The sequence below is a fragment of the Nerophis ophidion genome, linkage group LG22, assembly GCF_033978795.1.
Source record: "Nerophis ophidion isolate RoL-2023_Sa linkage group LG22, RoL_Noph_v1.0, whole genome shotgun sequence".
NCBI classification, from domain to species: Eukaryota; Metazoa; Chordata; class Actinopteri; order Syngnathiformes; family Syngnathidae; genus Nerophis; species Nerophis ophidion.
In genome coordinates this window covers 45,277,621-45,299,807 of record NC_084632.1, presented here as the reverse complement: position 1 = coordinate 45,299,807, position 22,187 = coordinate 45,277,621, and the positions used below count along the sequence as shown (strand labels likewise).

The 22,187-nt window shown below is 44.4% G+C and overlaps 1 protein-coding gene across 2 annotated transcripts in view; it reads right to left on the bottom strand.

Moving 5' to 3' along the window:
* adgrl4 (adhesion G protein-coupled receptor L4) overlaps nt 1-22,187 on the bottom strand; it is a 54,314-nt gene that overhangs the window by 8,808 nt on the left and 23,319 nt on the right. For both annotated transcript variants that reach the window (XM_061884000.1, XM_061884001.1), the window contains 7 exons: nt 9,595-9,759; nt 9,330-9,513; nt 8,101-8,214; nt 6,398-6,591; nt 4,201-4,380; nt 3,874-4,077; nt 1,745-1,965 (listed from right to left, as the gene is read on the bottom strand). In XM_061884000.1, coding sequence (XP_061739984.1) covers nt 1,745-1,965; nt 3,874-4,077; nt 4,201-4,380; nt 6,398-6,591; nt 8,101-8,214; nt 9,330-9,513; nt 9,595-9,759 — 1,262 coding nt within the window. The remainder of the gene's footprint in view (nt 1-1,744; nt 1,966-3,873; nt 4,078-4,200; nt 4,381-6,397; nt 6,592-8,100; nt 8,215-9,329; nt 9,514-9,594; nt 9,760-22,187) is intronic.

Sequence of the window (22,187 nt, the reverse complement as noted above, 5' to 3'; positions counted from 1 at the left end):
CATGTGTGATACAAGCAGTCTTGCAGCGTGTTTACTTGTGTGTGATATCATGTGTTATGCAAGCAGTCTTGCAGCGTGTTTACTTGTGTGTGATACCATGTGCGATACAAGCAGTTGTGCAGCATGTTTACTTGTGCAAAACTGGACAGCCAGTATAGGGGTGCATGAAAAAAATCTATTCACTTCCGAATTATAATCTTTTTTACAATTTTCCATTGTATATAAATTAATAATCCAGAATTTGTATGTATCGATTTAACCCCCCATACCCCAAACAACAACAACAACAACAACAATTTTTTTCCATTTTTGTAAGATAATTAACTATTATTGTACGTTACAAGAATCGGTTGGAATCAATTTTAAAATGACTCGTCACCCATGCTCGATGTCTTCAAAAAAACTCACAATTTCTCCTTTTTTACTAAAGTCATTAACAGAAGGTAAACATGCTGGGCTACAGGCTACTATGAGCTAACAGCTATTCAACTTAAAGACAGCATAAGTCCAAATGGTAAATAATAAATGGGCTAGTGTTTTCCCATTAAAAATTGCTCTCTGTTTGACTCTTTTCAAGTATGCAGGATTCCAAGGAGCGTGAATCTTTGGGCCCATAACGATTCAGATTCATGGGTGATGATTCAATTCACAATTGATTCTTTATCAAACAGATTCTTGCAATGTATTATTTGGAATTATAACTATAATCAACATTTTTCAAAATGGGTGAGAAAACTTTTTTATGTTGCATGGAGATGTCCTAAAAACATTTTAAAAAAAAATGTATTCTAGTAAAAAAAAAAAAGAAGAAGGTCAATCAATAATTAAAAAAAAAATACTTCTTATTTGGAAAAATTATGAATGCATTTAGAATCAGGATGAATAAGAATTCTGATTCGGATTTGAATGGATTTTTTTGTGCACCCCTAATGATTCATGCTGAGATCGAAGCCGATCAATATCCGGATCAGACAAAACTCAAAGCTTCAATGTGGGTATCGTAGCAGAAGTGAAAACATTCTATAATCAACATTATCTTTCGCAATTTCACAATACGAAGGTCCTGCAGTCCTGGGTTCAAATCCAGGCTCGGGATCTTTCTGTGTGGAGTTTGCATGTTCTCCCCGTGACTGCGTGGGTTCCCTCCGGGTACTCCGGCTTCCTCCCACCTCCAAAGACATGCACCTGGGGATAGGCCCCTCCCACCTCCAAAGACATGCACCTGGGGATAGGCCCCTCCCACCTCCAAAGACATGCACCTGGGGATAGGCCCCTCCCACCTCCAAAGACATGCACCTGGGGATAGGCCCCTCCCACCTCCAAAGACATGCACCTGGGGATAGGTTGATTGGCAACACTAAATGGTCCCTAGTGTGTGAATGTTGTCTGTCTATCTGTGTTGGCCCTGCGATGAGGTGGCGACTTGTCCAGGGTGTACCCCGCCTTCCGCCCGATTGTAGCTGAGATAGGCGCCAGCGCCCCCCGCGACCCCGAAAGGGAATAAGCGGTAGAAAATGGATGGATGGATGGATGGATGGAATTTCTGAATCAACCAAAAGTAGTCATTCTATATTCGTCATTTGTTCCTTTGAAGTCTGGTCTTCCACTTCCAAATTGCTTGGCCTTATTTTGAAATGTTCTCACATGACTTCCTCTTCTCTTTGCACACAACAACCACTGCAATTGTTATTGAAGCCAAGCTGTCATGACATGCAGAAAAAAAGATATTGAGAGGAACGCTCACATTTGATCAGTGCCGTAATACTTGGAGCCCAGCGTGGCGGAGATGGCGACCACCACGGCCGGGCTTCCGTAGCCGAAGATGTAGAAATTACGGTGCAAAAAGCCCTTGTTGTAGATGACGCCCACCACCATTAAGTAGAGGTGGATGCCCTCGATGCACATCCAGGCAAAGGCTGCCAAGAAGAAATAGTGCAGGAGACCCGCAATAACCGAGCAGAAGAGCTGCCGGGGAACAAAGAACAAATTATGGACCTGCAAAACGTCCAAACCTAAATGTTTGTTTTCACGTTTGTCCCCCAGGTTCCCTGCAGCCGTAAAACTCGGGCGATATCTTCATATCGAGGCCATAAAAGTGATAGAAAAAAAAACAATGAGTCGAAGCATTTTGAACAATACAAATAATAATTTAAAAAATATGTCCCTAAATATATTTGGGATTTTTTCAGAAGGTTAATGTTTCTAAAAGAAAAACTATAAAACAATCTTTAATGTCGTCCAAAATAATGCAACAATTTACAGATCATTTTACAACTGGTGTACGTCTAATGTGCAAGGAGAAAGACTAATAAAAGTCCTGAATCCAGGCGATGATCTGGTTCAGCCCCAATTCTGACGTTTCCTGAAAGTTTCATCATAATGTATCCGTAACATTTTAAGCCATTTAGCTAACAAACTAACTAACTAACTAACTGACTAACAAGGTAAGTGCAACAGTTACCGTAAATTCCGGACTATAGGCCGCTACTTATTTTCTAGTGTTTTGAACCCTGGGGCTTAGAAAACTGCGATTAATTTATGGATTTTTTTTTTGCTGCCAGCCATAATGCAAATAGTTACAAAAAACAAAAAACAAATACACTGAATATGTGTGTTATTCTTTGTGTTATTGCGCCATCTTTTGGACGAGTTCTCTCACTGCAGGTGCCTTTTTGTATAGACTTGTCACAGCGGGAGGTCGCAGCTTACTGCGAGGTTTGTTCTCCCAGGATGCAAACGGACTGTTCCGTACAAGGCTTGCAGGTAGAAACATATTTATTAATCTAACTCAAGAAATCTTGGCAGGGCATGAGGTATACAAACATAAACTATGGCGTGGATCAAACAAAAACATTGTGGCATGAAACAAACAGCATAAACTATGGCTTGGAACAAACAAAACTTACTTGGACACGGGATGAAGCGAACAACATGAACTATGGTATCGCGTGAAAACAAGCAATGACGCCAGCCTGATTGACTGACTGGCAAAGACAGGCTTAAATAATGGTCTCTTGATTAGAGCAGGTGCGTGTCCCGAACACCAGAGGCAGGTGAAACTAATAAATCGGCATGGTAACCACACAAAAAAGGGAGCGCAAACTGGAACTAAAAGAGTCCACAAAACTGACAAAAAATAACTAAAACATAATCCAGACCACAGATCATAACAAGACTGAGCTTTCAGCCGGAAGTAGAAGTGCAATTTCGTGTACTAGCCAGCTATAGCGTTCCTACCAAGTTTTACAATACAACTAAAACAAGTCTTACATATTAAAAAGTCCCATGTGTGATGTCTGTAGGAGTTTTTTCATGCATATTTGTACGAGCTATCGTAATGTAATATTCGCTAATTAGCATTAGCTAATATGCTGACAGGTTTAAGAGTGTCTGTGTCAGTATTACTAACTTACAATGGCATTCATTTTGTATTGTTTCACTTTCACAAATTCCTCAGTAAATTCAGCAAAATGTCAGTGTGGATTTATTGAGTCTGTTTAGCTGATTGGAGAGCTAGCTTGAGCAGCTAGTGGGTCCATGACCATGATTTATGTTTTGTTTGATCAGCTGTTTTACTGCCGTGTTACACACACCGTTTGGAAATAATTAAGGTATGTAAATAAACACTTTGTGTAGATAACTTGTTTCACAACGTATATATTTGCCACTTAGTCCAGTGCGACTACTATACGGAGGAAAAAAATCCTTCTAAAATTTAGGATGTGCGGCTTATAGTCCAGAAAATACTGTGCTCCTGTTTGTAGAGTAAATTGTTCAACTTGAATTCTAGTCACCTGTCATCATTTAGACCAAAAGGATCGGGGTGGACAGTTTCCTCCTAAAGGTCGAGTTCTAATAAGAGTCCAGGGTTACCTTGTGTGTGTTCATGTTGATCCCCACCAAGAAAATGAACTCGGCCATGAAAAGACTGCAGCACAGGTTCTTGTGAATGGTGGTTCTGGTGCTCTGGATCCCGCTGAAGAACCAGAAGGTGAAGATGCACATTGACAGGCAGATGATGGAGATGATCATCCCCAGCTGGCTGATGCGGGTCAGGACCGTCCGGTGGGCCGCCAACTGAGTGTGGGAGAGTAAATGTTGAGTCATGGTTTCTAGTGGACGTGTTGCATGAACAGCTGTCGCACGTCAATGCGTTATCAAAGATACTTGGTCTTCAACATCAAAGCCAGGAACTCTCACGTTGGCTCGCCCGGACGACATGAGGACGGCAAAGTGTGTGAGGTGGCTGCAGGTGCAGGTGGTGGCGTTGCTGCTGACGTGCACGGTCCTGCAGCCGCGTGTCGCCCAGCGACCCCGCAGGCTCTCGGTCTTGTAGTCCCAGAAGACGCACTTGGTCACGTCAGCGTCGGTGTCGATGGGCTTTCCAGGACAACAAAAGGTATGGATTGAAGTTGTCAAATGGAACGGGCAGTAACTGATCAAAGTGACTCCGTAAAATAATCAAATGTCGTCAATTGCATAAACTGATTATTATGATTGATTATTTCTCAACTTCTTCAATAATGTGTTTAATCCATTAGTGGGTTTTGATATGGGCCACACAGACAGGACCTGGATAACCAGGCCACAAGCAGCATTTTATTTTCAACACTTTTACCATTTTTGTACTTTCTCAATCAAAATTGTATTTAATTTAATGCAAGTTTTGTACCAAAAGAAATTCATGGGAACAAAATTGTACAATCACGAAAACTAAAACATTTCAACGGAAATGTTGATGGGCCTGCTATCTGTGCCCTGGACCTCTGGCCTGTGGTCGTCGGAAGCCGCCATACTTTTAAGATGGTTTAGAGTGTCTGAAGCTGTGAGTTTTAGGTGTGACCGTACAAAATGAGCTACAGGGCTGGCCTAAAACATTAAGATGCTAACACATAGCACAGGTGCTAAATATGGCATGCTAACATCTCTCACACGTCAAGTAACATGGCTGTAATGTGTATGGCTGCGGAAGTAGAGAGACCCCCTAACCCTGTGCGTCGAGGTGAGTCCGACTATATCCAGCCGGAACTTCTCTACCTCGCGCACTAGCTCAGGCTCCTTCCCCCCCAGCGAGGTGAAGTTCCACGTCCCAAGAGCTAGCTTATGTAACCGAGGATCAGACCGCCAAGTGCCCTGCCTTGGGCTTCCGCCCAGCTCACAATGCACCCGACCTTTATGGCCCCTCTCATGAGTGGTGAGCCCATTGGAGGGGGGACCCACGTTGCCTCTTCGGGCTGTGGAGACAGGCCCGGCCACCAGGCGCCCGCCATCGTGCCCCAACTCTGGGCCTGGCTCCAGAGGGGGGCCCTTGTGACCGGCGTCCGGACCAAGGAAATCTGAGTCCATATTGTTGTAGTTCCATAGAAGTCTCGGAGCTGCTCTTTGTCTGATCCCTCACCTAGGACCTGTTTGTCTTGGGAGACCCTACCCCGGACAACATAGCTCCTCGGATCATTGGGACACGCAAACTCCTCGACCACGGTAAGGTGGCAGCTCAGAGAGGAGATCCGTCTTTTCTGTTATTTTTTAAAATTCCAACCTGTTTTTAAGGTTAGGGTCTGGGTCTTTTGTTATTAATATATTTTTCTTTTTTAACCTGTCAAATTTTTTTTTGTTTCATTTTAGCGGAACAAGTCCCGCAGGGGCAATATAGAGCGCCGCAAGCGGCCCTATGGAAATAGCTGTTTTTTATCTTCGATACATTTGGACGCCTCTTTGATGCCCTTCACAAAATTCCCATATTTTGCAGGCATTTCATGTTATGCATAAATTGTTTATTTTGGGGGTTCTGAAATGGGTCAGGGCACGGCGAGGACCCACTCGCGTGAACGCCGCGGTGCAACGGAGGCGAAAATCATCCACATGATGATTCTGACCTCATTTGGTTAAAGAAACAAGTGATCAGATTGCCGGACCTATCCGGAACATGCTAGTAGACCCGCCTCCACCCACAGGGACAAAGAGTGTGGATGATCGACAAGAGGGTTCGCTCTGTTTCTTTCAGCAGCGAGGCTCATGAAGTTTTTCTCAGCAAATGTCAAAACCCCCAACCCTCTCCCAGCCCACTTTACTACTTTGAGGTGCGAAAAGAGCTGCAGCTCCAGAGCTCCCCTCCCCCAACATTGCAAGTCCTGTGACTTCTTTTTCATAACATGTGTACATGTTCTTATCAGCTATCAAGTTGTTTTTACTGGCCCCAGTCTGCCCCATAGCAGCCCAGTCTGACGTCGACTTTTTTTTTCACACACCCCAGCTCTGTTTGTGCTGAAAATGACACTTTGTTGTTCATGCGCAATGACAATAATTCTCTTAAAAGGTATAATGAACAACGGATTAGATCTCGGAGCTGATCCGGAAACCCCAGGAGATTTGCATCTGGAGTGAAAGAAGTCTTTACCTGGACGTGTCTCAGCGTGAAGGTGACGTGGTCTAGCTGGTCGGCAGGTTGGATGGCGGCGGCCACCACTTGGGAGTTGACGGTGATTTCTCCTGATTCGGCGTAGCGCGAGTAGTCGGTGACGCCAGGGTCGATGGCGGGCTTCAAGATGTCTGCCAGGCTGTCGTATCGTACAAACACCACTGACACGCTTGCTGTGGACATCACGAGTGAAACAAACGTCAGAAGAGGGTCAGAAGAAGCCTGAGTAGACGGGTGAGTTTTTGTATCATTGCTGCTCCCAGACACTACCTGGTGGAAGTTTGCAGCGAGTCCTGGATGGTCCCGCTCCTTAATGCGTCAGGTACACGCGGGAACGAGGCAAAAGTTCAAATTTACCTCCTGCACATTAAACTGAGACGCGAGTGGAAACAATCAGCTATGAAGCTTTAATACATCTATCGTAAATCAAGGACTATAGGACGCTACATTTTCCTACGCCTGATCCCTGCAGATTATAAAACGATGCGGCTAAGATTTTTCTTTGCTGACGGCCAGAAGGCAAATAGTTTTCATAAAACACACACGGAGAAAATGTGTGTTATTGTTTGTGCTATGGCGCCATCTTTTGGACAACTTTGCTCACTGCAGGTGCTGCCAGGTGAACGTCTACAGGTGTTTGCTGCTGTTAAAAGCTTTGAACTAGAAGTACAAGTGCCGTGCTGTCTTCTAGCCGTTCATAGCGTTCCCACTCGTACGGATTCTTCATTCATCACTCTGAGCAACGTTTGTCAGTTTTACAATATAACTAAAACAATTCTTACTCACTAAAGCGTCCCATGTGTGATGTCTGTAGGAGTGTTTTCATGCATACTTGTACCTGCTATTATAATGTTCTCAAGCTAGCTTCATTAGCATGAGCTAATATACTAATATGTTTACAAATGTCCGTGTTAGTCTTATTAACTTACAATGGCATTCTTTTTGTGATGTTTCACTTTCACAAATTCCTCAGTAAATTCACCAAAACGTCAGTGTGGAGTTATTGAGTCTGTTTAGCTGATTAGAGAGCTAGCTTGCGCAGCTAGTGGGTCCATGACCATGACTGATGTTTTGTTTGATCAGCAGTTTTACTGCCCTGTTACTGACACCGTTTGGAAACAATTAAGGTATGTAAAAAAACATTTAGAGAATATTTCTGTGTAAATAACTCATATATCTGCCACTTATGTGTGGCTAATACATGGATTTGAATGACTTTTTTATTTATTTAGTGGGTGCGTTTTATTTGCCGATGCACTCTGTAGTCATGTATATACCGTCCTTTATTCATTAACTCCCTCACATGATTGATAAATAAACACTGGTGGCTTATACTGTAGTTGTGTTACGATTTTTTAGTTCCCTCTAAATCTGAATCCCCAAAAATGGGGACATTTATCTGATCCAATCTCATGGTCAGAACTTGGGGAGTATTTTCCTAATTGTGTGCCAGAAGACAACGCAAAGCCCATAAAGACTTGGGTGAGTGTGATATAGAACATCTTGAGAGCCGTGACCCCAAACCCCATCAGAACCAGCATTAGCAACCTCTGGACAACAGACAATAAAATTCCACAAACACAAGACTGTGTTGAAGTCCAAGAAAGCTTCCTGTTCTTCTCTGTTGTCGTCCTAAAACACTTCAGTTAAACATCATGCTTGTATTCAAACTGGGAATTTACCATTATTGTCCTCCCCTGGTTTTAGTTTTGGTGTGAGGGTCATGAGGTCCCCCCCCATGTTGGTCGACAACGTGTCTGCTTTAAGTCCGCCATCAAAAGTGAAGAGTCTCAATTCTGGGAAGGAGAGACATGAATATTAATAAACAGCACAGTGAAACTTTGGCTTTAACTGGAAAACAAAACTTAGATGTGGCCAAAGTGTGGCCTGGGAGCCACTAGGCTAGTTTTTTAACGATTTTATGGCATGATGCCTTGCATTTTAATATCTGCATTGTGCTCATTTTGCAAATATACACCTCACCATCAAATATATTGTCACTTGAAAAATTATACCTGTTAGGGTGCTAGCTTTTTTTATAGCTAATTGCAAAGATATAAACCTGATATATAAACCTTACATGTTACCGCTAGCATACTGACATTTGAAGCAAATTGTTCAAGTACACAACTCTGTAGTAATATCAATTGTTACTTGACACATGTTACAGTTAGCATTTTAGCATGCTAACATTGGCATGTCAGCCGTTTTGCTGTATTTGCATGTCTACGCTGCAGTGTCAAATAATTGGTTCCTTGATAATAATACCTGTTAGCTTGCTAGCTTTTTTGGCTAAATTTGCAGATATACGGCTCAGCGTCCAAAAAATTGTTCTTTAACAAATGATACCTGTAAGCATTTTACCCGATTTTTGTAGGTATACACCTCAGTCATATGTTGTTAACATTAACACACAACTCAGAGTGATATATATTGGTATTTGACGTCTGTTACAGCTAGCCTTTTAGAACGGTAACATCAGCATGCTAGCTTTTTTAGCTCAATAAGCAGGTGTACACTGCAGAGTCATATATGTTGGTGTTTCACTAATGCAAACTGTGAGCATGCTATTATTAGCATGTTAACATAGTACTGTTAGCATTTTAGTTCATTTTTCCCACATTTGTTGTGATTCGGCGCAGCGTGCAAATTGGTAGCGTTTCAGTTCAGCTTTGGCTTTGCGAAATTCACACAAAATCTCAACCGAAAATGCACTTTCTAGTTTTAAAAAAAAACCAAAATCTTTTTTTGTGCTTGTTTTGAAGGTGAAGACAACCAAAATGGCCGCCACATCCTCTGATTTGTCAGTCTGTGGTTGTCAATAGAGGACGTTTGGGCACCCCTGGTACACGGTTAAGTATTTGTCCAAATAATGAATGAACCAAAGTAGCTAGGTCACCAAACACGTTACCTATTTGTTGGTCTTTGATTTGAAGTTGATTTGGCCTTTTCAGATTGTTGGCCAAAGCAAGAGAATTTCCCTCAACAGCATGCAGAAGTTTGCTGATGGTTTCTTGCCGACTTTCCTCCTTCATTCTCCTCCAAGCCACCAGCTCATCCTTCTCCACCAAGTTGTTTGCCACCTTCACCAAATTCTGTTCCAAGATGGTTTCTACTTAGAGACGCTCTGCTCTGCATGGCAGTGCAAACAGGAAGTGAGAAGAAGCCAGGATTACTGTGAGAGTTGCGTGGACGACGGCATCCTCTTGTCCTGCTCTCAGCGACCACGTGGATCGACTCAAGGCCTCCACGTAGGCCATCACTTCCACCGAGGTCAACTCGCCAGACGTCTGCTCGGCAATTTCATCCAGGAAACTCAAGGACTCGGTGAGGTTGCTCATCTAGACGGACAAACTGAACATTACAATCCGTGGGACAAGTGAGGTTGCTCATCTAGACGGACAAACTGAACATTACAGTCAGTGGGACAAGTGAGGTTGCTCATCTAGACGGACAAACTGAACATTACAGTCTGTGGAACAAGTGAGGTTGCTCATCTAGACGGACAAACTGAACATTACAGTCAGTGGGACAAGTGAGGTTGCTCATCTAGACGGACAAACTGAACATTACAGTCTGTGGGACAAGTGAGGTTGCTCATCTAGACGGACAAACTGAACATTACAGTCAGTGGGACAAGTGAGGTTGCTCATCTAGACGGACAAACTGAACATTACAATCTGTGGGACAAGTGAGGTTGCTCATCTAGACGGACAAACTGAACATTACAGTCTGTGGGACAAGTGAGGTTGCTCATCTAGACGGACAAACTGAACATTACAATCTGTGGGACAAGTGAGGTTGCTCATCTAGACGGACAAACTGAACATTACAGTCAGTGGGACAAGTGAGGTTGCTCATATAGATGGACAAACTGAACATTACAATCTGTGGGACAAGTGAGGTTGCTCATCTAGACGGACAAACTGAACATTACAATCTGTGGGACAAGTGAGGTTGCTCATCTAGACGGACAAACTGAACATTACAGTCAGTGGGACAAGTGAGGTTGCTCATATAGATGGACAAACTGAACATTACAATCTGTGGGACAAGTGAGGTTGCTCATCTAGACGGACAAACTGAACATTACAATCTGTGGGACAAGTGAGGTTGCTCATCTAGACGGACAAACTGAACATTACAGTCAGTGGGACAAGTGAGGTTGCTCATCTAGACGGACAAACTGAACATTACAGTCAGTGGGACAAGTGAGGTTGCTCATCTAGACGGACAAACTGAACATTACAATCTGTGGGACAAGTGAGGTTGCTCATCTAGACGGACAAACTGAACATTACAGTCAGTGGGACAAGTGAGATTGCTCATCTAGACAGACAATGTGGACATTACAGTCAGTGGGACAAGTGAGGTTGCTCATCTAGACAGACAAACTGAACATTACAGTCAGTGGGACAAGTGAGGTTGCTCATCTAGACGGACAAACTGAACATTACAGTCAGTGGGACAAGTGAGGTTGCTCATCTAGACGGACAAACTGAACATTACAATCTGTGAGACAAGTGAGGTTGCTCATCTAGATGGACAAACTGAACATTACAATCTGTGGGACAAGTGAGGTTGCTCATCTAGACGGACAAACTGAACATTACAGTCAGTGGGACAAGTGAGGTTGCTCATCTAGACGGACAAACTGAACATTACAATCTGTGGGACAAGTGAGGTTGCTCATCTAGACGGACAAACTGAACATTACAGTCAGTGGGACAAGTGAGGTTGCTCATCTAGACAGACAAACTGAACATTACAGTCAGTGGGACAAGTTAGGTTGCTCATCTAGACGGACAAACTGAACATTACAGTCCGTGGGACAAGTGAGGTTGCTCATCTAGACGGACAAACTGAACATTACAGTCTGTGGGACAAGTGAGGTTACTCATCTAGACGGACAAACTGAACATTACAATCTGTGGGACAAGTGAGGTTGCTCATCTAGACGGACAAACTGAACATTACAGTCAGTGGGACAAGTGAGGTTGCTCATCTAGACGGACAAACTGAACATTACAGTCAGTGGGACAAGTGAGGTTGCTCATCTAGACAGACAAACTGAACATTACAGTCAGTGGGACAAGTGAGGTTGCTCATCTAGACGGACAAACTGAACATTACAGTCAGTGGGACAAGTGAGGTTGCTCATCTAGACGGACAAACTGAACATTACAATCTGTGAGACAAGTGAGGTTGCTCATCTAGATGGACAAACTGAACATTACAATCTGTGGGACAAGTGAGGTTGCTCATCTAGACGGACAAACTGAACATTACAGTCAGTGGGACAAGTGAGGTTGCTCATCTAGACGGACAAACTGAACATTACAATCTGTGGGACAAGTGAGGTTGCTCATCTAGACGGACAAACTGAACATTACAGTCAGTGGGACAAGTGAGGTTGCTCATCTAGACAGACAAACTGAACATTACAGTCAGTGGGACAAGTTAGGTTGCTCATCTAGACGGACAAACTGAACATTACAGTCCGTGGGACAAGTGAGGTTGCTCATCTAGACGGACAAACTGAACATTACAGTCTGTGGGACAAGTGAGGTTGCTCATCTAGACGGACAAACTGAACATTACAGTCCGTGGGACAAGTGAGGTTGCTCATCTAGACGGACAAACTGAACATTACAGTCAGTGGGACAAGTGAGGTTGCTCATCTAGACGGACAAACTGAACATTACAATCTGTGGGACAAGTGAGGTTGCTCATCTAGACAGACAATGTGGACATTACAGTCAGTGGGACAAGTGAGGTTGCTCATCTAGACGGACAAACTGAACATTACAGTCTGTGGGACAAGTGAGGTTACTCATCTAGACAGACAAACTGAACATTACAGTCAGTGGGACAAGTGAGGTTGCTCATCTAGACGGACAAACTGAACATTACAGTCAGTGGGACAAGTGAGGTTGCTCATCTAGACGGACAAACTGAACATTACAGTCTGTGGGACAAGTGAGGTTGCTCATCTAGACGGACAAACTGAACATTACAGTCCGTGGGACAAGTGAGGTTGCTCATCTAGACGGACAAACTGAACATTACAGTCCGTGGGACAAGTGAGGTTGCTCATCTAGACGGACAAACTGAACATTACAGTCCGTGGGACAAGTGAGGTTGCTCATCTAGACGGACAAACTGAACATTACAGTCCGTGGGACAAGTGAGGTTGCTCATCTAGACGGACAAACTGAACATTACAGTCCGTGGGACAAGTGAGGTTGCTCATCTAGACGGACAAACTGAACATTACAGTCCGTGGGACAAGTGAGGTTGCTCATCTAGACGGACAAACTGAACATTACAGTCAGTGGGACAAGTGAGGTTGCTCATCTAGACGGACAAACTGAACATTACAATCTGTGGGACAAGTGAGGTTGCTCATCTAGACAGACAATGTGGACATTACAGTCAGTGGGACAAGTGAGGTTGCTCATCTAGACGGACAAACTGAACATTACAGTCTGTGGGACAAGTGAGGTTACTCATCTAGACAGACAAACTGAACATTACAGTCAGTGGGACAAGTGAGGTTGCTCATCTAGACGGACAAACTGAACATTACAGTCAGTGGGACAAGTGAGGTTGCTCATCTAGACGGACAAACTGAACATTACAGTCCGTGGGACAAGTGAGGTTGCTCATCTAGACGGACAAACTGAACATTACAGTCCGTGGGACAAGTGAGGTTGCTCATCTAGACGGACAAACTGAACATTACAGTCCGTGGGACAAGTGAGGTTGCTCATCTAGACGGACAAACTGAACATTACAGTCCGTGGGACAAGTGAGGTTGCTCATCTAGATGGACAAACTGAACATTACAGTCCGTGGGACAAGTGAGGTTGCTCATCTAGACGGACAAACTGAACATTACAGTCCGTGGGACAAGTGAGGTTGGTCATCTAGACGGACAAACTGAACATTACAGTCAGTGGGACAAGTGAGGTTGCTCATCTAGACGGACAAACTGAACATTACAGTCTGTGGGACAAGTGAGGTTGCTCATCTAGACGGACAAACTGAACATTACAGTCCGTGGGACAAGTGAGGTTGCTCATCTAGACGGACAAACTGAACATTACAGTCAGTGGGACAAGTGAGGTTGCTCATCTAGACGGACAAACTGAACATTACAGTCTGTGGGACAAGTGAGGTTGCTCATCTAGACGGACAAACTGAACATTACAGTCCGTGGGACAAGTGAGGTTGCTCATCTAGACGGACAAACTGAACATTACAGTCCGTGGGACAAGTGAGGTTGCTCATCTAGATGGACAAACTGAACATTACAATCTGTGGGACAAGTGAGGTTGCTCATCTAGACGGACAAACTGAACATTACAATCTGTGGGACAAGTGAGGTTGCTCATCTAGATGGACAAACTGAACATTACAGTCAGTGGGACAAGTGAGGTTGCTCATCTAGACGGACAAACTGAACATTACAGTCAGTGGGACAAGTGAGGTTGCTCATATAGATGGACAAACTGAACATTACAATCTGTGGGACAAGTGAGGTTGCTCATCTAGACGGACAAACTGAACATTACAATCTGTGGGACAAGTGAGGTTGCTCATCTAGACGGACAAACTGAACATTACAGTCAGTGGGACAAGTGAGGTTGCTCATATAGATGGACAAACTGAACATTACAATCTGTGGGACAAGTGAGGTTGCTCATCTAGACGGACAAACTGAACATTACAATCTGTGGGACAAGTGAGGTTGCTCATCTAGACGGACAAACTGAACATTACAGTCAGTGGGACAAGTGAGGTTGCTCATCTAGACGGACAAACTGAACATTACAGTCAGTGGGACAAGTGAGGTTGCTCATCTAGACGGACAAACTGAACATTACAATCTGTGGGACAAGTGAGGTTGCTCATCTAGACGGACAAACTGAACATTACAGTCAGTGGGACAAGTGAGGTTGCTCATCTAGACAGACAATGTGGACATTACAGTCAGTGGGACAAGTGAGGTTGCTCATCTAGACGGACAAACTGAACATTACAGTCTGTGGGACAAGTGAGGTTGCTCATCTAGACGGACAAACTGAACATTACAGTCCGTGGGACAAGTGAGGTTGCTCATCTAGACGGACAAACTGAACATTACAGTCCGTGGGACAAGTGAGGTTGCTCATCTAGATGGACAAACTGAACATTACAATCTGTGGGACAAGTGAGGTTGCTCATCTAGATGGACAAACTGAACATTACAGTCAGTGGGACAAGTGAGGTTGCTCATCTAGACGGACAAACTGAACATTACAGTCAGTGGGACAAGTGAGGTTGCTCATATAGATGGACAAACTGAACATTACAATCTGTGGGACAAGTGAGGTTGCTCATCTAGACGGACAAACTGAACATTACAATCTGTGGGACAAGTGAGGTTGCTCATCTAGACGGACAAACTGAACATTACAATCTGTGGGACAAGTGAGGTTGCTCATCTAGACGGACAAACTGAACATTACAGTCAGTGGGACAAGTGAGGTTGCTCATCTAGACAGACAAACTGAACATTACAGTCAGTGGGACAAGTGAGGTTGCTCATATAGATGGACAAACTGAACATTACAATCTGTGGGACAAGTGAGGTTGCTCATCTAGACGGACAAACTGAACATTACAATCTGTGGGACAAGTGAGGTTGCTCATCTAGACGGACAAACTGAACATTACAGTCAGTGGGACAAGTGAGGTTGCTCATCTAGACGGACAAACTGAACATTACAGTCAGTGGGACAAGTGAGGTTGCTCATCTAGACGGACAAACTGAACATTACAATCTGTGGGACAAGTGAGGTTGCTCATCTAGACGGACAAACTGAACATTACAGTCAGTGGGACAAGTGAGGTTGCTCATCTAGACGGACAAACTGAACATTACAATCTGTGGGACAAGTGAGGTTGCTCATCTAGACGGACAAACTGAACATTACAGTCAGTGGGACAAGTGAGGTTGCTCATCTAGACGGACAAACTGAACATTACAATCTGTGGGACAAGTGAGGTTGCTCATCTAGACGGACAAACTGAACATTACAGTCAGTGGGACAAGTGAGGTTGCTCATCTAGACGGACAAACTGAACATTACAATCTGTGAGACAAGTGAGGTTGCTCATCTAGATGGACAAACTGAACATTACAATCTGTGGGACAAGTGAGGTTGCTCATCTAGACGGACAAACTGAACATTACAGTCAGTGGGACAAGTGAGGTTGCTCATCTAGACGGACAAACTGAACATTACAGTCAGTGGGACAAGTGAGGTTGCTCATCTAGACAGACAAACTGAACATTACAATCTGTGGGACAAGTGAGGTTGCTCATCTAGACGGACAAACTGAACATTACAGTCAGTGGGACAAGTGAGGTTGCTCATCTAGACGGACAAACTGAACATTACAGTCAGTGGGACAAGTGAGGTTGCTCATCTAGACAGACAAACTGAACATTACAGTCAGTGGGACAAGTGAGGTTGCTCATCTAGACGGACAAACTGAACATTACAGTCAGTGGGACAAGTGAGGTTGCTCATCTAGACGGACAAACTGAACATTACAGTCAGTGGGACAAGTGAGGTTGCTCATCTAGACGGACAAACTGAACATTACAATCTGTGAGACAAGTGAGGTTGCTCATCTAGATGGACAAACTGAACATTACAATCTGTGGGACAAGTGAGGTTGCTCATCTAGACGGACAAACTGAACATTACAGTCAGTGGGACAAGTGAGGTTGCTCATCTAGACGGACAAACTGAACATTACAATCTGTGGGACAAGTGAGGTTGCTCATCTAGACGGACAAACTGAACATTACAGTCAGTGGGACAAGTGAGGTTGCTCATCTAGACAGACAAACTGAACATTACAGTCAGTGGGACAAGTTAGGTTGCTCATCTAGACGGACAAACTGAACATTACAATCTGTGGGACAAGTGAGGTTACTTCTAGACGGACAAACTGAACATTACAGTCAGTGGGACAAGTGAGGTTGCTCATCTAGACAGACAAACTGAACATTACAGTCTGTGGGACAAGTGAGGTTACTTCTAGACGGACAAACTGAACATTACAGTCAGTGGGACAAGTGAGGTTGCTCATCTAGACAGACAAACTGAACATTACAGTCCGTGGGACAAGTGAGGTTGCTCATCTAGACAGACAAACTGAACATTACAGTCCGTGGGACAAGTGAGGTTGCTCATCTAGACGGACAAACTGAACATTACAGTCTGTGGGACAAGTGAGGTTGCTCATCTAGACGGACAAACTGAACATTACAATCTGTGGGACAAGTGAGGTTGCTCATCTAGACGGACAAACTGAACATTACAGTCAGTGGGACAAGTGAGGTTGCTCATCTAGACAGACAAACTGAACATTACAGTCAGTGGGACAAGTTAGGTTGCTCATCTAGACGGACAAACTGAACATTACAGTCCGTGGGACAAGTGAGGTTGCTCATCTAGACGGACAAACTGAACATTACAGTCTGTGGGACAAGTGAGGTTACTCATCTAGACGGACAAACTGAACATTACAGTCAGTGGGACAAGTGAGGTTGCTCATCTAGACGGACAAACTGAACATTACAGTCCGTGGGACAAGTGAGGTTGCTCATCTAGACAGACAAACTGAACATTACAGTCCGTGGGACAAGTGAGGTTGCTCATCTAGACGGACAAACTGAACATTACAGTCTGTGGGACAAGTGAGGTTGCTCATCTAGACAGACAAACTGAACATTACAGTCCGTGGGACAAGTGAGGTTGCTCATCTAGATGGACAAACTGAACATTACAGTCAGTGGGACAAGTGAGGTTGCTCATCTAGACGGACAAACTGAACATTACAATCTGTGGGACAAGTGAGGTTGCTCATCTAGACAGACAATGTGGACATTACAGTCAGTGGGACAAGTGAGGTTGCTCATCTAGACGGACAAACTGAACATTACAGTCTGTGGGACAAGTGAGGTTACTCATCTAGACAGACAAACTGAACATTACAGTCAGTGGGACAAGTGAGGTTGCTCATCTAGACGGACAAACTGAACATTACAGTCAGTGGGACAAGTGAGGTTGCTCATCTAGACGGACAAACTGAACATTACAGTCTGTGGGACAAGTGAGGTTGCTCATCTAGACGGACAAACTGAACATTACAGTCCGTGGGACAAGTGAGGTTGCTCATCTAGACGGACAAACTGAACATTACAGTCCGTGGGACAAGTGAGGTTGCTCATCTAGACGGACAAACTGAACATTACAGTCCGTGGGACAAGTGAGGTTGCTCATCTAGACGGACAAACTGAACATTACAGTCCGTGGGACAAGTGAGGTTGCTCATCTAGACGGACAAACTGAACATTACAGTCCGTGGGACAAGTGAGGTTGCTCATCTAGATGGACAAACTGAACATTACAGTCCGTGGGACAAGTGAGGTTGCTCATCTAGACGGACAAACTGAACATTACAGTCCGTGGGACAAGTGAGGTTGCTCATCTAGACGGACAAACTGAACATTACAGTCAGTGGGACAAGTGAGGTTGCTCATCTAGACGGACAAACTGAACATTACAGTCTGTGGGACAAGTGAGGTTGCTCATCTAGACGGACAAACTGAACATTACAGTCCGTGGGACAAGTGAGGTTGCTCATCTAGACGGACAAACTGAACATTACAGTCCGTGGGACAAGTGAGGTTGCTCATCTAGACGGACAAACTGAACATTACAGTCCGTGGGACAAGTGAGGTTGCTCATCTAGATGGACAAACTGAACATTACAATCTGTGGGACAAGTGAGGTTGCTCATCTAGACGGACAAACTGAACATTACAATCTGTGGGACAAGTGAGGTTGCTCATCTAGATGGACAAACTGAACATTACAGTCAGTGGGACAAGTGAGGTTGCTCATCTAGACAGACAAACTGAACATTACAGTCAGTGGGACAAGTGAGGTTACTCATCTAGACGGACAAACTGAACATTACAATCTGTGGGACAAGTGAGGTTGCTCATCTAGACGGACAAACTGAACATTACAATCCGTGGGACAAGTGAGGTTGCTCATCTAGACGGACAAACTGAACATTACAGTCAGTGGGACAAGTGAGGTTGCTCATCTAGACGGACAAACTGAACATTACAGTCAGTGGGACAAGTGAGGTTGCTCATCTAGACAGACAAACTGAACATTACAATCTGTGGGACAAGTGAGGTTGCTCATCTAGACGGACAAACTGAACATTACAGTCCGTGGGACAAGTGAGGTTGCTCATCTAGACAGACAAACTGAACATTACAGTCCGTGGGACAAGTGAGGTTGCTCATCTAGACGGACAAACTGAACATTACAGTCTGTGGGACAAGTGAGGTTGCTCATCTAGACAGACAAACTGAACATTACAGTCCGTGGGACAAGTGAGGTTGCTCATCTAGACGGACAAACTGAACATTACAGTCCGTGGGACAAGTGAGGTTGCTCATCTAGATGGACAAACTGAACATTACAGTCAGTGGGACAAGTGAGGTTGCTCATCTAGACGGACAAACTGAACATTACAATCTGTGGGACAAGTGAGGTTGCTCATCTAGACAGACAATGTGGACATTACAGTCAGTGGGACAAGTGAGGTTGCTCATCTAGACGGACAAACTGAACATTACAGTCTGTGGGACAAGTGAGGTTACTCATCTAGACAGACAAACTGAACATTACAGTCAGTGGGACAAGTGAGGTTGCTCATCTAGACGGACAAACTGAACATTACAGTCAGTGGGACAAGTGAGGTTGCTCATCTAGACGGACAAACTGAACATTACAGTCTGTGGGACAAGTGAGGTTGCTCATCTAGACGGACAAACTGAACATTACAGTCCGTGGGACAAGTGAGGTTGCTCATCTAGACGGACAAACTGAACATTACAGTCCGTGGGACAAGTGAGGTTGCTCATCTAGACGGACAAACTGAACATTACAGTCCGTGGGACAAGTGAGGTTGCTCATCTAGACGGACAAACTGAACATTACAGTCCGTGGGACAAGTGAGGTTGCTCATCTAGACGGACAAACTGAACATTACAGTCCGTGGGACAAGTGAGGTTGCTCATCTAGATGGACAAACTGAACATTACAGTCCGTGGGACAAGTGAGGTTGCTCATCTAGACGGACAAACTGAACATTACAGTCCGTGGGACAAGTGAGGTTGCTCATCTAGACGGACAAACTGAACATTACAGTCAGTGGGACAAGTGAGGTTGCTCATCTAGACGGACAAACTGAACATTACAGTCTGTGGGACAAGTGAGGTTGCTCATCTAGACGGACAAACTGAACATTACAGTCCGTGGGACAAGTGAGGTTGCTCATCTAGACGGACAAACTGAACATTACAGTCCGTGGGACAAGTGAGGTTGCTCATCTAGACGGACAAACTGAACATTACAGTCCGTGGGACAAGTGAGGTTGCTCATCTAGATGGACAAACTGAACATTACAATCTGTGGGACAAGTGAGGTTGCTCATCTAGACGGACAAACTGAACATTACAATCTGTGGGACAAGTGAGGTTGCTCATCTAGATGGACAAACTGAACATTACAGTCAGTGGGACAAGTGAGGTTGCTCATCTAGACAGACAAACTGAACATTACAGTCAGTGGGACAAGTGAGGTTACTCATCTAGACGGACAAACTGAACATTACAATCTGTGGGACAAGTGAGGTTGCTCATCTAGACGGACAAACTGAACATTACAATCCGTGGGACAAGTGAGGTTGCTCATCTAGACGGACAAACTGAACATTACAGTCAGTGGGACAAGTGAGGTTGCTCATCTAGACGGACAAACTGAACATTACAGTCAGTGGGACAAGTGAGGTTGCTCATCTAGACAGACAAACTGAACATTACAATCTGTGGGACAAGTGAGGTTGCTCATCTAGACGGACAAACTGAACATTACAGTCCGTGGGACAAGTGAGGTTGCTCATCTAGACAGACAAACTGAACATTACAGTCCGTGGGACAAGTGAGGTTGCTCATCTAGACGGACAAACTGAACATTACAGTCCGTGGGACAAGTGAGGTTGCTCATCTAGACGGACAAACTGAACATTACAGTCCGTGGGACAAGTGAGGTTGCTCATCTAGACGGACAAACTGAACATTACAGTCAGTGGGACAAGTGAGGTTGCTCATATAGATGGACAAACTGAACATTACAATCTGTGGGACAAGTGAGGTTGCTCATCTAGACGGACAAACTGAACATTACAATCTGTGGGACAAGTGAGGTTGCTCATCTAGACGGACAAACTGAACATTACAGTCAGTGGGACAAGTGAGGTTGCTCATATAGATGGACAAACTGAACATTACAATCTGTGGGACAAGTGAGGTTGCTCATCTAGACGGACAAACTGAACATTACAATCTGTGGGACAAGTGAGGTTGCTCATCTAGACGGACAAACTGAACATTACAGTCAGTGGGACAAGTGAGGTTGCTCATCTAGACGGACAAACTGAACATTACAGTCTGTGGGACAAGTGAGGTTGCTCATCTAGACGGACAAACTGAACATTACAGTCAGTGGGACAAGTGAGGTTGCTCATCTAGACAGACAAACTGAACATTACAATCTGTGGGACAAGTGAGGTTGCTCATCTAGACGGACAAACTGAACATTACAGTCAGTGGGACAAGTGAGGTTGCTCATCTAGACGGACAAACTGAACATTACAGTCCGCGGGACAAGTGAGGTTGCTCATCTAGATGGACAAACTGAACATTACAGTCAGTGGGACAAGTGAGGTTGCTCATCTAGACGGACAAACTGAACATTACAGTCCGTGGGACAAGTGAGGTTGCTCATCTAGATGGACAAACTGAACATTACAGTCAGTGGGACAAGTGAGGTTGCTCATCTAGACGGACAAACTGAACATTACAGTCCGTGGGACAAGTGAGGTTGCTCATCTAGACAGACAAACTGAACATTACAGTCAGTGGGACAAGTGAGGTTGCTCATCTAGACGGACAAACTGAACATTACAGTCTGTGGGACAAGTGAGGTTGCTCATCTAGACGGACAAACTGAACATTACAGTCCGTGGGACAAGTGAGGTTGCTCATCTAGACGGACAAACTGAACATTACAATCTGTGGGACAAGTGAGGTTGCTCATCTAGACGGACAAACTGAACATTACAGTCTGTGGGACAAGTGAGGTTACTCATCTAGACAGACAAACTGAACATTACAGTCAGTGGGACAAGTGAGGTTGCTCATCTAGACGGACAAACTGAACATTACAGTCAGTGGGACAAGTGAGGTTGCTCATCTAGACGGACAAACTGAACATTACAGTCCGTGGGACAAGTGAGGTTGCTCATCTAGACGGACAAACTGAACATTACAATCTGTGGGACAAGTGAGGTTGCTCATCTAGACGGACAAACTGAACATTACAGTCTGTGGGACAAGTGAGGTTACTCATCTAGACAGACAAACTGAACATTACAGTCAGTGGGACAAGTGAGGTTGCTCATCTAGACGGACAAACTGAACATTACAGTCAGTGGGACAAGTGAGGTTGCTCATCTAGACGGACAAACTGAACATTACAGTCCGTGGGACAAGTGAGGTTGCTCATCTAGACGGACAAACTGAACATTACAGTCAGTGGGACAAGTGAGGTTGCTCATCTAG